Source organism: Saccopteryx leptura, chromosome 3 (genome assembly GCF_036850995.1).
Source record: "Saccopteryx leptura isolate mSacLep1 chromosome 3, mSacLep1_pri_phased_curated, whole genome shotgun sequence".
Taxonomy (NCBI): domain Eukaryota; kingdom Metazoa; phylum Chordata; class Mammalia; order Chiroptera; family Emballonuridae; genus Saccopteryx; species Saccopteryx leptura.
The window spans coordinates 254,146,411-254,163,876 of NC_089505.1; the positions used below are offsets into that span (position 1 = coordinate 254,146,411).

A 17,466-nucleotide genomic window follows, 5' to 3' on the forward strand; every position below is an offset into this window, starting at 1 on the left:
TATGTAGAAAAGAGGGGGAAAACAGAAGTTAATAACCTATGTGTATGAGTTCTAAAATCATGAGAACCGTCCCAGGATAGATCCAGGAAACCTGATCCAACTGCCTCCAGAGGCTCAAACTCTGACTTTTGCTTCTGCTCTTTTGGGAGTGCCATTCCTAGTGCTTTAGGTGGTAGCTTCTGAACATTCAAAGAACCCTTCCTTTCTACCACAACTCTTATATGAAGCTTTTTTTTTTTAGTTTTTTCTAAAGACTTTATTTATTCTTTTTTTTTTTTTTTTTTTTTAGAGAGAGAGGTGAAAGGGAGATAGAAAGACAGAGAGAGAAGGGGGTGGAGCAGGAAGCATCAACTCCCATATGTGCCTCGACCAGGCAAGCCCAGGGTTTCGAACCAGCAACCTCAGTGTTCCAGGTCACCGCTTTATCCACTGTGCCACCACAGGTCAGACCTAAAAATCTAAACTAAGCAAAATTACCCATTACATGCTCACATGATAGGTCTTTGTACCACTCCTTTATAACATTACATGTTAAAAATCTATTCAATGTCTATTAACAAATTACAACCTCTGTAGGAACAAATCATCTCTATTACTGTTCACTGTTGTATTCCCACAGAGCTTGAGATATAATAAATATACTCAAGTAATGCTGACTAAATAAATAAGGAACCTATTATGATAGTTATGGGCTGGGCACAGATAAGGCCAAACAGAAAGTATGTAAGAGCCATTTCTGATCATGGGAAAAGGAGAGTTAAGAAAAATATGGACTATGTCCTCGGTATCTACAGTCCTTAAGGATTCTCAAGCAGGGGCTGATTATATTAGCCAAGTATTAGAGACACTGTCGAAAATAATTCCAAATTGTTAGGCAATCTAAACAAAATGACCTCTAAATTTTTCAATTTTTTATTATCCTATATACATGTTAACATATTATTTCACTAACTTTAGAAATTAAAATTCGACAATTATTATTTCAGTTTAGCATAACTAGGAAAAATACGGAAAAGTTATAGTCCATGACATTTAATCATATAAAAAAATTAGTTTATTTAATATGCTCAATTTTTATATGGTTTTTTAGTATTAAAGTCAATGTTGATTAATTCAGATTGTAAACTACAGTATGACAGTTTACATTTACATGTTTTTAAATGACTCAGCTTTACATATTTATGAATGCTTAATAAATGCTTTTTGATAACAAAAAAGATACTAGGCTTTTGAGAACTGTTCTAATACTCCAGCATTAAATATGCAGAGTCACTTGCTAACTGAGATTTTTTGCTCATCATACACTGCTTACTTAAAAAAAAAAATGTTAACATTACTTCCTGACTGGTAGCGGCACAGTGGATAGAGTGTTGACCCAGAATGCTGAGGTCCCAAGTTGGAAACCCCTTGAGTGTGGAATCATCAACATAATTCTCAAGTCTGTGGTGTGAGCCCAAGGCTGCTAGTTTGAGCAAGGGGCCGCTGGCTTGGCTTGAGCCCCCAACTCAAGGCATGTATGAGAAGCAGTCAATGAACAACTAAAGTGAAACTACTATGAGTTGATGCTTCTCATCTCTCTCCTTCCAGTCTCTTTCTCTCTCGCTCTCTCTCTCTCAAAAAATAAATAAATAAAATAAATAATTGAAAAAACTGTAACTGTTGGCCCTGGTCGGTTGGCTCAATGGCAGAGTGTCGGCCCAGCGTGTGGATGTCCTGGGTTCGATACCCAATCAGGGCACACAGGAGAAGCAACCATCTGTTTCTCCACCCCTACCTGCCTCGCTTCTCTCTCTCTCTTATCCTCCTCTCCTACAGCCAAGGCTCGATTCGAGCAAGTTGGCCCCAGTACTGTGGGTAGATTCATGGCCTCCACCTCAGACACTAAAAAATGACTCCGGTTGCATTAAAGCAAGAGCCCCAGATGAGCGGAGCACAGCCCCCTAGTGGGCTTGCCAGGTGGATCCTGGTCAGGGCGCATGCGGGAGTCTCTGACTACTGTCCTCTCACTTAAAAAAAAAAATTGTAACTGTTGTAATTTATACCTAAACCAGACTTCTCATTAATAATATCACTTCTGAAAAACAGAATATTCAGAAGAGATGTGTTACTAGTTAGCACCTTGCATTAAATTTAATGGATAAGAAAGAAGGCATGCTAAGGAGCCTATCAAACTCATTTGCTGAGAGGAAGAAAAAGGAATATAATATAAAATTGCCATCAAGGACCAAAAACTTATAGGGCAAGCCTGCCCTGTAATTTTATATATGTGCATTTAGATTACACTTTTAAACTCAGTAAGACTTTAAGGTCAGTGAGTACAGTTCCTTCATCCTGAAAATAAAACAGGGCAGGAGGATGGGGGGTAAAGGGGAGTTGACTTGCTTTAGGACACAGTGGCAGTGCTCAACTGAAATCCAAACCCTGCCACCTGGTGCCCTGCTCTCCTTCCTGGAAGGAGATCTCCCCTTTCTTGGTTACAGCGCATTTATGTGGTTTGCCATATCCTGGCGTATGCCACCAAATCTGAATGAAAACTGGCAAAAATCCAAATATGTCTATTATGTAAGGTTACAACTACATAACAGAATAAGCATTCTCTTATGCTCTTTAACTTTTCCTTCTATGTAGTTTATTTTCTGGGCAATGAAAAATCAAAGAAAGCTTTTATGCACTCTATAAATATTTTATTACCAAGCTTAAGCACTTACCACTGGCATAAATGAACCCAAAACAGTGCAGAGAATTGTGTTATTCTATTTTCCTGCACTCTTTAGAAGTTTGAAAATTCTAGACAGGGTTATAACATAAAGGAAACATCACATCAGCCTTTGCCAGGACAACAACCAGAGAAAAACCAAACACCAATCACCTCATCTGCAGGTCACCACAGAGTGGTGCTAAAGGCAGTGTCCCCCTACAATAGTATTTTTTACAATTTGGTGATTAATAATTAGTCAATTAAAAATAATATGACTATATCATTGACATGAATACAATGAATAGTATTTTTTAAGCTACAACTGAAATCACAGAGAAACGGGAACTCTCTTGCTTTACATACAAAAAAATTAACAAATTTCTTAGAAGTGTTTTGGAAAATAAAACATTTTGCTGTTTATATAAGTTAACTAAGACAACATAGCCAGTTTCTCAATGGTTCTCAAAAACAATCCTTAATTATCAAAATAATTTGGGGGCACAATCAATTTCATTTGGCAATGACTAAGAAAAATAAACAATGGGACTTTTGGCAGAGGAAGAATTTGAGTCCTAGACAATTACTGTGCAACAAATAAATGGAAATGCCTGCATCACCAATCTAGAGAATTGGGAAACAGCTTTCCAATGAAGTATTATCCCCTTTCTCACACACAAGCCCAATCAAAAAACACAAAGTTTACTTTTCTTTCAATAGTTTAGCAAGCCAACTTTCAAAGAATTTAATGTTATTAACAAAAAGATGCATGCCTGGTAGTAGAATTATAAAGGTCTAAGAAAAATGGTTTCAACTAATAGTCAATGTACCTGAACAATCCATTAAATTACTCAAGATGTCCACAATTCGAACCCTATTAAACCAAGTTTAAATATATTTTAGAAAAGAAACTGTAGGCTGTGTCAAAAGGACACCAGTCTTTAGAAAAACTTTTGAGATCCTAAACAATCAAAAAGTGGTATGGGAATTTCCTCATTCACTAAATCCCAAACTCTCAGAGAATCTACCCCACAATTTTATTCTAATATTACTAGAATTTTCTCCACTGGCATAAATACTAGATATCAAAAGGAACAGCATTATGGAAAGTTAGCATAATCAACTCTTAATTATTTATTTTTACAGATAATCCAGAGTTGGCTTGACTGAAATATTTGTTCATATTAACTTTTCAATAACGGATGTATCTGACTTTCTGAGAACTCCTGCACTTCATACAAAAAGTACTAAATACAACTTGGTGAAAACTGGAAAACTACAGTATATTCTTTTACCTAGAAAATTTTCATTATTAGGCCCACTAATGTTCCTCACATAAAATTAAGTATACTATTATTTTAAGTTACTACAACTGTCTATGGAGAAAAAATAACACAAAGAGCATGTGTGTGAATCCATATTACATAAAAACACTGTCCAAAAATTCATGTCTTAGAGTAATTTCCTCTTAAAGTTATTTTTCAATTTATCTTCGGAATATTAAAAAAGTGTAAGTACTAGTATTTCTTATTTCTCTAATGTTCCTTGCCAATTTCTTATTTCCTCAGTTGGCTTTCACAAATGAAAATCCATGTTACTAGAAGTAAGAACCAGTCATCAAGAATTTAACCATTGAGATTATAAGGTCCACAATGAAAAAAAAAAAGTTTTCATCAACTCAACTCCTTATTCTGAGTTTCTTTTGGTTTTCCATTCATAACTGTGACTCTGAATGTAATTAAATCCCTCACTTCCCACCCTAGAAGCATAAGGAATCCTAAACCACATCTTTAAAAAACAAGGAGTGTGCCTTAGTCATTGCTCTGCCTCTCGAATCCATGCCATAACCCCCTGGGCTAAAAACATCCTAGTCCAATAATCAGTAATAGGCTAAATTTGGTTTTAGGATTTGAGAAGAACCAGGCCAAGATCCAACCTCCACAACCTAGCCCAGTGTTTCTCATCCCTATGTTTATCTGAGACCCCTCTAGTTATTAGCTCAGCTAATCCTCCCTGGCCTGCTACCATCTATCAAATAAGCATTCACCAAGAGTCCTAAAAAGAAAATGCCAACAAAAAGGAAAGTTGACAGGCCTCAAATATTTTTCAACAAAGAGATACTCAAATGGCTTCCCCTGAAGTGTAAGTACTTAAATTTAAGAAAATTAAGAGACATGTTTATATAATTTAAATAGATAATGGTCTACTAAAAAGTTTGTTTTTTTTTAAGTTCCTATATTATAGTATAAGCACATAACATGGCCTTAGCTGGCTAGATGACAATAGTCCCTTTACCATTTATAAGATTTAAATCATGTAGGGAGATTACCCCATAGCTCTCAGAACTTTTAAAAAAGCAACACCCAAACAGCATGGAATGACAAACCTGGCAAAAAGTCACAACTGCTGATTAAATCTAGTACCTCCAACTGCGATAAGGAACCCCTTCTCAGTCAGCTAGTACTCATGCTGAATCAGAATAATTGGGGGCTCTGCAACAACCCCTCAAGGGAAGAAAACTAGCAAACGGAGAAGTAATATCACAGGCAGGCAGGTGACCTGAAGGCAGAATACACCAAACTAAGGCATTATGCCCTAGAACCAGTAAAGAATCTTCCTATGAAAAGGATAAGTGCCTGAGGAACACAGACCTGGGAGATACCAAAAAAAAGTTGAATCTTCTTTTGGCCAAGGAATATATATTGAGAACTCTTCTGTCTATCAACATGAAGTAGTTTTATTAATTGAACATTTTTAACCCATAACTTATGGTTAAAGCACTTGAGAATGAAGATGCCCAGCTTTCCTGTCAAAGCACGCTGTCTAGATTTGGGCGAAGAGATACAAGCCAACTATAGCAACCCCAATTTCTAGGAAATTAAAAAACACACATATATAAGACATCTTCTGAACTACAAGTTCCGACCATAAGGGTTACACGAGATATATCAATATGGTACACTGTAAGCACTCAAAATTTTTCTGGAGACTGGACAAACAAAAACTGACCAACTATATAACTATCACTGCTAAGCTCCCTGCTTTGGCCCCACATTTTTCTTTGTTGTAAAACATCTCAACTCCCAAATGTTGGGGGCCTGAACACCAAACCTAAAGAGGAAAAATAAAGACCTATCATATCTGCCTTGCTTCTGCTTACTTCTGTTGATGAAATGTAGTTATCCATATGGTGGCAATGCTATCTGAAAGGTCATTGTCATTTTGAGAAACAAAGTAAAAATTACTTGCCATCTAATATGTGACTAGTAAATTCATGTAACTCATCTCATTTCAGCTTCCCAATAACCCTGTAGCATAAGTATTAATACCCAATGTTTATATAAGTAAAAACTGAGGTTCAGAAAATTTAGGCATCTAAAGTCACCTCTAAGCAACAGGGTTCAAACCTAAGTCATCCTTTTATGTCTCTCACCATTTATGTCATCTTAAGAGGTGTTATAAAAAACTACAACCAAAAATGTAGGCTAACCTACTAAAAAGGACATGGAGCCCTGGCACGAGATCTGAGTTAGCATCGTCTGGATGTGCCAACACCAAGGTTGGATCCCGGTTCGAGGCACATAAAAGAATCAACCAATGAAGACTGACCAGTGTTGGCGCAGTGGATAAAGCATACATCCAGAACGCAGGGGTCACTGGTTCAAAGCCCCAAAGTTTCTAGCTCTGAGAAGGGGCTCGTCAGTGTAGGGTCACTGGCTTGAGCAGGGGAATCATCCCAAAGCTTGCCAGCTTAAGCCCAAAAGGTCTCTGGCTTGAACAAGGGGACACTAGTTTGGCCCTGGTCAAGGCACTTATGAGAAGCAATCAATGTACAACTAAAGTAAAAGCAACTACGAGTTGATGTTTGTCACCCTATCTCCCCATTCCTGTCTCTCTTGGAAAAAAAAAAAAATCAACCAATGAATGCATAAATAAGTAGCACAAATTGATGTTTCTCTAGCTCTAAAATCAAGCTCTAAGAAAAATTTAAAAGAACATGGAAAGTGCTGAGTTTCTCATTTACCATCCATAACAAATACTTTTAGAGCACCAACAACTTCAAGATACTATATTTCCCCCAGGGGGATATGATTCCATCTTTGCTCAAAGGGAACTGACAGTCTATAGTTGGAGAAACACGCCATTCAGGTAAGTTTTTAATGTAAGAGGCAAAAAGTGTTGGAAAGGACAAGGGTTTTAGACACATCTATACATATACAAATTTCAGTGCTTACTAGCTGTGAATTTTGGACAAGATATTTACATTTCCTCAGCTGTAAGGGCTCTTGTAAAGTTTAAATGAGACAACGTATGAACAATTAGGGGCCTAATAGTTGTTCAGTCTTTCCCCATGGAGTGGCACAACCTACGTGTCAATGAGTGGGAATGTCAGTTATTCCTACAACAAAGATAAAAAATTTAATGAACAAAAAACATTCAAAAACAAAACTCCCAGTCCTTACACTTGAAAACTGATCGGTGGAGACAGCTGAGTCGTTAGCCAATTAGGTTTATCATTTATAAGAGCAACAGCTAATAACATATAAAGGGTTTACACCTGAAGTACAAAATTTAAGCAATGATAAACAGGAGCACAATCATGTTAACTGGGGGGGGGGGGGGATGCAAAACTGCCAACTTAAAAGGAAAACTACCCTTTAAAGCAAAAGTGTATCACAACTAAATGCAATACAGAACTGAGTTATAGCAAAGTAGCCTGAATAAGTCTATTAGTAGTAATGTACCAATGATAAATCCTTAGTCTTGACAAATGTGCAACTTTCCTATAAATTTTAAAGTATTCCAAGATAAGAAGCTTATTTTTAAAAAAAGTAAATGAAAAGGGAAAGGAATAAATTTCACAGCAATTCTTAGCTTAGGTATCGCTACTTAATTTAAAATCACCTGAAGACTGTTAACCAGTAACAGTAAAAGGCTGTGAAATCAGTCAACGTGCACAATCTCTGCAAACTATTTTAAAGCACAACTACAGGAACAGCTGGAGTTTAATACTCTTAACTTTTAAAGAGAAGTGACTTGTCCACTTTTACTAAGCATATTCTTGCAAAATACTGGTCTTCTGGTAATTGAATTTTGTTGTTGCTGTTACAAAACCACCAAGTTTCTAACAGTTACTTCTGCCTTGCTATTTTTGACTAAGAAATTTGTTCAATAAGCATGTAAGTAGCATCTCTCACCACATATAAAGCATAACACGGATTTGAAAGTCTAATGACAACTGAGCTTAGTGCTAAAGGCGGGCATGTGTCCCGTTTTCCATAAAAAGGCAGGCCGTCAAATTCTCTTACGTTTTTATACAAAGCTCAGAGAGGAGTTAACAAAGTGATGTGAAATTTAGTAGGGCATTTTTATTCCCACTGTCAAATGATGGCCTTTACTGACAATTTTTAAAGTACATCTGCATTTATCGAGAGTCACATTAAGTGGTTGTGAACTTTACTAGCTGTGTGTTCAGCAAGATGGCTGAAGCTTTCATACTCTGGTGTCTGCAAGAAAAGGGTTTACTTGCATATCAAAAGGCGAATTCTATGCTATAAACTGGTGACAGAGGTTTAAGATAGCACCAATTTCAAAGTATACAAGGTACACACACATACACGCAATATCACTGCTTAATACAATTGAGAGGAATTCCCTAACCTCTTTTTAATGCGCATGTAGAATTTGGAGGGCAATTTTCAAATTCCAAAGAAACCTTAATCTTTGCAGATTTTAAAGAAGGAAAAAAAATAAACAGCAATGCAGCAAAGTCATTTCTCCTGCTGAAATGACCTCCAGCTTCTATGAGCTACTCCTGGTTTCGCAATAAATGAATCTGAGACTCAAACCAAGTACACAAATGGAATAGGAGCAGAGAACACTAAAGCTTCCCCCAACAGTCCTGGCATAACCCACCTGCCTTCCCTCCGCCTTCCCAGTTCCCTTTTCTGTCCGCACGGTTACCTTAACTTCGACCAGGAAAAAGAAAAACAGACTAATCAACAGCTAAAATCCTGTTTTACAATCATTTACAGCCACTATCCCGGGGAGCGAGAGTGCTACTAACCTGATTTCAAAGAGGCAGAACTAAACCCAGCAGAGCACAGGGGTATAAATTATACGTATCTAAAAGCCAGCCCAGCAGCTCAAGGCTGCTCAAATGTCAATTTAACAAAAAAGGGTTTCGCAAATAGTATCTCAAATGAACATTCCCACTTCCAAACTACCCACCTACCCTCTCGAGTGCCAGTACCCAAATTCAGAAGAAGCAACCCGCGAGATAAGAAGAAGCGTGTCTTACCTGGTACAAATCTCGACATTTTAGGGTTTATTAAAATACTCTGGTTAGGTATATGTTAATTTCCAGAGAAGTCACGCTATCAGGTAGTGATTTCCTCTCGTTTTAACAACCGACGTGTTCTTTCTCCTCTTCCTAGGTTTAGCCACTTAAGGGAGTATTTATTCGAAGCGAATAAAACCGGCTCCAGAAAAAAAAAAAAAAAAAAAAAAGAAAAACCTCCTCCACTTCCAAAGACAGAAACTTGGTGCGACTGAGTCTGCTCGTAACTCTTAACTACACTGCGCTCCTGACACAAATGAGGGCCAACTGGAGACACCCAGGAAAGGTAAAATCACACGAACTTAAATTTCATCAATGAAAGAGGCGGATCTACAGCTGCTATTTCACCGCCCCCGGGCCCCCACGCCCTCCAGGGTTGGCGGGCCGCTCCCCCCGGCTCTCCCTCCCCTCAACGCTGTAGAGACTACAGCCAAGTCCACGCAAAACCGGCCAACAGCGGCCCCGGCCCAAGCAGGACGTCTGAGACCGGCAGGGGGTGGCGGGGGGAAGGGAGAGAAGCAACCATTTCTACCCTCCCATAAATATCCTGGGACTAGGAGGTGCTAAGAATTCCCAGCGCGGGCGGGGGCCTCCAGCTCCCCGCCTTCCGTCGCGAGCAGCGAAAACCCAGCCGCTGCATTTTCACGAGGGAGGGAGGGGCCGAGGCTACATCGCCCCTCCCCCGAGGCACACTAAGGGGAGAACCCTCGTGCTGCTCCGAGTCCGACGGACAGGAGCCCCGAGAGGCCCCAATCTTCCTCGCAGACATTCCAGCCCCTCCTGCCCAGCGCTCGTTCAAACCCCAAATCCGGCCTCCGAGGCCACACAGTGGGCAGAAGAGAAAGACTCTACACAGCTCCGAGTGGGAAACACACCCTCCTCCGGGTGGTGGAAAGCCCGCCCTGGCCCCTCCCAAACCGCCACCGAGACCCACCTTCCTCCTCTTCCTTTAGCCGCAGGGAAATTGGGGGCGTTTATGGCGCCCCGGGAAGAAGACTCGCAGGCTGAGAGAATGTCACCTCAGAGGCACCCTTCTCTCTCCCTCTCTCCCCTCACACATGTACACCTTGAACCCCTCGCTAGTGGTTGCAGCCCGGCAGTTAACGCCCTCCGCCCACCCAGCTGCCGGATCCAGACTCCTTAAGCCCCTCACTCTCTCCTGAATATTTCCCCACCCCCTCCATTTGCAGCAGCCCCTCTATGCGGAAATGTTCCTACCACGCAGACCGACAGGAGTAGCTGCCAGTCAGGAGCCGAAGCGGATGCATGACTTGGCCAATGAGACGCGAGAAAGTGTCAGAGGGCGGGGCGTCTGCGGCCCTACAAAACCCTGCCCGGGTAGGCGCCGCGCCAAAGACCGGGGTTCCGTGCGTGTGTGTTGCATAGGAGGCGGCCGGGCAGAGATGTTTCACTAGTAAAATACTCAGTTTTCAACGGATACTTCCGCAAGGGAGGGATTATTTTTCAGTTCGTAAAAATGTTCCCGCCTACCAGAGGTTCAGGATAGAAACGTATCCGGCGGATAGAGCCAAACCACCCGACAGCAACTACCGGGAGAGAGCCCAGGCCTTTTCGCAAACTCTACTCACAGTATCTGGTCTGGGGAAATGGAAAAGCCTTGAGGAGTAAGCAGTGGGATATCGGGGGCCCACTAACAAGAGGACTGATTCATTTGGCCAGTGCCAAATGAAGGTTCCCCCACAAGAACCACCCCCTCCGGTTTCCTGTTCTTGTAAAGATTTCTGCTGTGATAGTCGTTTACTTTCCTGGTTAAAGTGGAAATGCCTTAAGTTACTCCTCAAAAAATGCTTACCTCTTAATAGCTTCCTAAGTCCTCATGGAAAGAGGATGCTAAAATACAGAACGTTGGCAATGGCTCGGGACTACGAGAGGGCCCACCCAGCGCCCAACAAAAATCAGTTACCACCAACTCTGCCTTACCTGTAAGACTCAGTGTACCAGTCAGTGGGTGCGTCTCAGACTTTACACCTCATGACTCAGCCAGAAATCGTCAGAACAGATGAATTGTCAGCACTCTCTTAGGTGTCTTCAATAAACCGAGTAATTCTAGAAGTTTGGACAGCACTAATCAACCAAGGCAAAGTGAGAATGTTTAAACGCCTCATTCTCTAAACATTTTAATTTTTTTAGTGTCACATATTCATATGGAAATGTTATGAGACAAGTGACACAGAGAAGGCCAGTGATTTATTTGGCATAATAGAGAATGGCCCTCGTTACTATTTTTATTTTGTGAAATACAAAAAGATTATAGCCAAAAGCCTATCACCTATAAAATAATTTCCCCAAATAAAAGCAAAGAAACATCTAAAATCCAGATGCCTATATTTTAATAGTGGCATTTGGAGACTGAAGATAATCAGAATCTCCACATCTTTTGTGTCCAGTAGAGAAATTGTTCCAGTATTTATCAGTCAGCATTAACACCAAAATAAAATACCACTAAAAAGTTTTGGCCCCATCTGGTTGCTTAGCCTGCAATAAAGTTAAAGGGCAAGGAAGAGTCTTTAATTATACACTTTATTGTAAGAAGGAAAAGCAGTTACTTTCTACCTTTGCAGATTAAGAGAGAGAAAGTAAGTTTCAATTGCAGCAAGAGCATTTGGTAATACCTAAGAATGACATCTTGATTTATGAGTGATTAGATACTAAGATATGGTACCAAAGGATGTGGTACATGTATGTGCTGCTTCTAGAAATCTCCAAAAAGTAAGTACCTGTCTTCAGTGGTTAAGTCTATAACTACCCTGATGCTGGCTATTAGAGAATACTACAAGCTGTATTCCCAAATATTATTTCTAAATAGTGCCCTGTAGATGGAATTTCTTTATAGTGTCTTAAAATTTAAGTCTGAACCCCAAAAGATTTTGTAAAAGAATCGTCCACTCCCTTAGAGCCACTAAAAATAACCTCACTTGGCAGATCATGTGGGGTTAGGGAAGAAAGATCATGGCCATGGAGCAGTTTCAAGTCTGCTTAAAAGGCATTTACGTATTTCTCTATATCAGGGGGTCCCCAAACTTTTTACACAGGGGGCCAGTTCACTGTCCCTCAGACCGTTGGAGGGCCGGACTATAAAAAAAACTATGAACAAATCCCTATGCACACTGCACATATCTTATTTTAAAGTAAAGAAACAAAACAGGAACAAATACAATATTTAAAATAAAGAACAATTAAATTTAATTCAACAAACTGACCAGTATTTCAATGGGAACTATGGGCCTGCTTTTGGCTAATGAGATGGTCAATGTCTGGTTCCATATTTGTCACTGCTAGCCGTAACAAGTGATATGACGTGCTTCCGGAGCCCTGACTGTGCATCCCGCGTCACCGGAAGTAGTAGTGTACATGAGCGACACTGCACTTTGCGGATGCATCCTGTGCTCCTCTCACTGACCACCAATGAAAGAGGTGCCCCTTCCGAAGTGCGGCAGGGGCCATAGTTTGGGGATCCCTGCATATATTTATACATTTAATACATAGAAAATTTATCTTTCTCTGTGTGTGTGTGTTTTTAATCCTTTTTTTTTCCATACTACACTACTATGGAATTTCCCCTTATGGTACATGACGCTGATATCTGTATCATTAGAAATCTGTAGCATAGAGTAGGGGTCCCCAAACTATGCATCCTGTGCTCCTGGAGTACTGTATGTGGTGGCACCGCAAAGCGTGGGGTCGCTCACATACAGTACTACTTCCGTTTTGTTTTTTTACTTTAAAATAAGATATATGCAGTGTGCATAGGGATTTGTTCATAGTTTTTATTATAGTCCGGCCCTCCGATGGTCTGAGGGACAGTGAACTGGCCCCCTGTGTAAAAAGTTTGGGGACCCCTGCATAGAGAGATAAATTTACAGATTAAACCTTGGGAGAAATTTGGGAAGATCTAAAGGAGGGTGAAGATGCAGAGGTGGAAAGAAGCATTTGTGCAGGGATGGGTAGAAATAGATTGTAAACTAAAAAGAAGCCTGGAAGCCAGTTTTTTACTGTTATCATATGTTACCATCTGAAAATGATATAAATTCTGCCTATAATTTTCTCATTCCTTTTTTCTACTTCCCCATAGAAACTTGAGAAAATTTGGTTTCATTTAACCAGTTCCATGTCATGGCATGTATAACAACCTTACCATATCATCCTCTTTTTCCTTACATAGGAACATTCTGTTAACAACAAGAAAACAATGGCCATTGCCCTATTTCTAAGTATCCTTTTCTGTGCCTTTTAGATTTAGTATTTGGCACAGTGTCTGGTATACAACACTGAACAAGTATATACCAAATGACCAGTTTATTGCCACTAAATCTTTTTAACTTGCAAAGTTGTATTTTTTTTCTTTTTTCTTTTTTTTTTTTTTTGTGTGTGTGTGTTTGTGTGTGTGTGTGTGTGTGTGTGTGTGTGTGTGTGACAGAGAGAGAGAGACAGACAAACAGACAGACAGGAACAGAGAGAGATGAGAAGTATCAAGCCTTTGTTGCAGCTCTTTAGTTGTTCATTGATTGCTTTCTCATATGTACCTTAATGAGGGGGTGGCCTACAGCAGAGTGAGTGACCCTCCACACTCAGGCTGGCAACCTTGGGGTTTCAAATCTAGGCCCTCTGTGTCCCAGTCTGATGCTCTATCCACTGCGACACCACCTGGTCAGGTGCAAAGTTGTATTTTTTACTCTACTCTTTGAGACCTGTACAACACTTTTAAAAATTTATATTTAGAGTTATTTGTTTCAGTTATTAACACCTAGAATATGAACTTGTCCCAAAGCAAATGCAACACCCTGGTGACTTGACAGTAAAATTAGCTAACTGCCCACCATAGTCATCCAGTAAGGGGTGGTTTAGAAACTGCTAAAGTATAAAACAAGTGTACAGATCAGCAAAGTGTGTGGATTTTCAGGTTTTTTTCCCCATGTCTATCCTACCCTATTCCTTACAAACAAGAAAATAAAGCAGTGCAGTTTTGGAAAATATGTCAGAGACATAAAAATTTCAATGTCATGCCTTGCCCAAAGTGTTTAGGAATGAGGCCAGGTAACATTTATACACTAGACTGTTGCCCATGCTCAATATGGGTTCCCACCTGTACCCACTGTAAATCCTAGGCCACCCACATGAAAGAAAAAACGGAGGCTACTATTAGAAGTTGCCAGTTACTGACTAGATCTAACAATAGGGCATTTCACTTGAATCAAAAGGTAACCAAACAGGGTTAACTGGAAAAAGATATCAAATAATATCTGTGAGAAAGACTGCTAATGAATCAGTAGTCTAAAAAATGAACAGTGTTGCCTGACCAGGCAGTGGCACAGTGGATGGAGCGTCGGACTGGGATGCGGAGGACCCAGGTTCGAGACCCTGAGGTCACCAGCTTGAGCGTGGGCTCATCTAGTTTGAGCAAAGCTCACCAGCTTGGACCCAAGGTCGCTGGCTCCAGCAAGGGGTTACTTGGTCTGCTGAAGGCCTGCAGTCAAGGCACGTATGAGAAAGCAATCAATGAACAACTAAGGTGTCGCAACGCGCAACGAAAAACTAATGATTGATGCTTCTCATCTCTCCATTCCTGTCTGTCCTGTCTATCCCTCTCTCTGACTCTCTCTGTCTCTGAAAAAAAAATAAAAATTAAAAAAATAAAATAAATAAAAAATGAACAGTGTTTCCAAATACTAGAAGAAGAGAAAGACTTCATTCTTTCCTGTTGTCAACATCCTGTTGTTAATGAATCAGGATGTTTGATGAAATAAGTTATGAATATAAGCAATGACATATCCTTCCATCTGTTCATAGCATGATTTTATGTTACATCGGAAGGTTATATAACTTTTATATCACAACAGTAGCAATTATTTCAAATAAGCTGCCTTAGAAAACAGGGTTGTCTCACATTACAGGTAATTATTCAAAGAGTTGAAAAACCTATCTTCTGAGTAGTTTTAAAAGTCATCAGGCCTCAAGAATGCAGTTTACAACATAAATTATCTTGTTCACATTTATCAATAATTCTCCTCAGAAAATTGTTTAGGAGACAGGTCCTTTTAACTTGCAAAGTTGTCTCCTGTTTCTACTGTTCTTCATGTTGCCCAAAGGAGAGTTATGATGAGGATTGGTGATGCCCATGATATTGCTCACTCATGTGCCATATTTATCTCCTGACAACCCCCCTTGATAATAAAGGCAGAGAAGTTATTTCCTTTAGTGAACAGGCCCAGGAATAACTATAAAGAAACACCTCGTGTTTTCTCAGGTTTTTAAATAAACAGATCATTATGTAATCATCATTTGGAAATACAGAAAAAAAACACCTAAGAAATAACACATCTTACTAAACTCATAAGATAGAATAATCATTCTTTTCTGTAGTGATATATGTATAGATGATGAAGTTACTTATTTTTAGTTATTTTGAAAGTCTCTTAGAGTGGTAAAATAGAAAAGCATTCAGTTTAATTCTGGTTTTTTCCCCTTTTTAAACCATATTAAAGATGCCCTGTTATACATTCTGTAAAATATCTTTTGATGATTTTCCAAACATCTCTGTCTCTGGTCTAGCCTATTAAATTTCCTTCCAGTGCCACCACTGGGGAGGAAAGAATAAAGAACTTCTGTTTCCTAACAGTCTCAGGGAGTTTATTTTAAGCATTTCACACCCACCACTCTAACTAAATATTAAAGAAAAGATCCTCAGGATTATTCTTTGGATGAGGCCTAAATAATTGGGTAATTATATGTCATTAAATGTGCAATATAATTAGGAAATAAAAAGTAACAGTATTCTTTCCTTTCTATAATGAAAAGGGAAATGTCAAATTTAGAGAAAACATGACAGAAAAAAATGTGGTATATTAATACTAAGTTCTGGTTACATTTTTAACTGACTTTTAAAAATTATTCAACAAGGATGTACATCTTTAAAGAAAAAAATCTAACTAGTACCAAAAGGCCCATAATAAATAACAGTACTCTCCTGCCTTACCTCTCTTTACACCATCCCTGTACCCCAGAGACAAACATTTTTCTTTTGACAGTTAACCTCAGTTATCTATACCTGATAATTATATCTAAATGCTTCTATTACTATTTCTTTGGTTTCTGAGTTCTGGCATTACGTGTTTTAACTCCCTATTGTAATAGACATGAACTCTGCTCACTCATAACCCCAGCCTTCTTTTTTTCCATTGTATTAGTTTCCTAAACTTTGTAGAGCTATATTACCCAACTTTTTTCTCATCATGACACAGAGAGAAAATTACAATATTTGTACGGCATCTGGAGTGACCTAGAGGGAATTTGCAGATATCAAATTTAGACATGGTGAGAAATTAATTGCTTTAAAATATGCATTAAAATATGAAAATAAATGCAAAGTAATAGGGGAAATATTAAATATTGAATTTGTATAAAACTGTTGAGATAAAATTTTTTCAAATTTTTAAATGAGAAATTTGAAATTGCCCTCATGAGCATAAACTTTTAGAATAGGGTTTTATGTTTGAAATAGCTACAAATAGTTTATGATCAAGACTTTTAAATAAGGGGGGAGATCTGAAGATGACAGTGGAGTAGGCAGATGCAGACTCCCAGCTCAAACCACCAAATGGAATTACAAATTAATTTAGGAACAATCAGTGTGAAAAACCAACTCTGGACTACAAGACCAGCTCTCAAAAACCAAGGAGCAAAGAAGAAGCCACACTGAGCCTGGTAGGGAGTGCCGAGGAGCAGTGAGTCTCCCTTGCTTACAGGAACAAAGGGGGTGTGAGGCTGAGAGCCCAGAAGGGCTCTCATTCCAAGGAAAAGAGTAGTAAATATCACTCACAGCCATTTGCCTGGGGACCTGGGAATGAGGTGTGTTGAAAGGGCTGGCTTATCTTCCAAAAGGAAAGGGAGGAGAGAGACAAAGATGGTGACTGGCAGAGGAATGCATGGGAGGACATGAGAAGCTGACTCATCCAGTGTGGAGGCAGCCATAGCTGGGGGAGGGGTTGATCCTTCCCCATAACACAAGACTAAAGTGCTTCTGGATCATACATCTCCAGACATCTCTCCAGCTCCAATCAGCGCAACAAGACACAGCTGAAAACAAGAAGTGGGGAGGAGGGGCAGTAACTCAGGTCTCCATGGAGATCTGAGATACACCTCCAGCTACTGAAGTGGAGAAAGCACCCCACCCCCAGAGAGCGTAACTGGCAGATAAGGCCTTCAGAGTCTCAGGTTACACCCACTGCATTCCTGGATACAGTTTCAAATAAGCCCCCTGCTGAGATCAGTAAACTAGACTACAAGTGAGAAGAAAACAAACAAATCAAGCAAAATCCAAAAGTGGATTACAAATAACAGCTGATGCCAACCCAAGAAGACCTAGAAATAACACAACTGAAAATTGGAGGCAGACAACAACAAACCTAGACTC

At 39.6% G+C, this 17,466-nt stretch overlaps 1 protein-coding gene across 2 annotated transcripts in view; it reads right to left on the bottom strand.

Annotated features, from left to right (window-relative positions):
- Positions 1 to 10,237, bottom strand: part of UGP2 (UDP-glucose pyrophosphorylase 2) — a 59,025-nt gene extending 48,788 nt beyond the window's left edge. The window contains exon 1 of one of the 2 annotated variants that reach the window (XM_066378164.1): positions 9,970 to 10,237. Coding sequence is in view for 1 of the 2 variants with exons in the window: in XM_066378163.1 (XP_066234260.1) it covers positions 8,997 to 9,015 (19 nt within the window). In the remaining variant the exon portion in view is untranslated. Of the gene's footprint in view, positions 1 to 8,996; positions 9,576 to 9,969 lie in introns of those variants that run through there. The other variant, XM_066378163.1, reaches the window with a different exon arrangement.
- Positions 10,238 to 17,466: the final 7,229 nt, after the last annotated feature.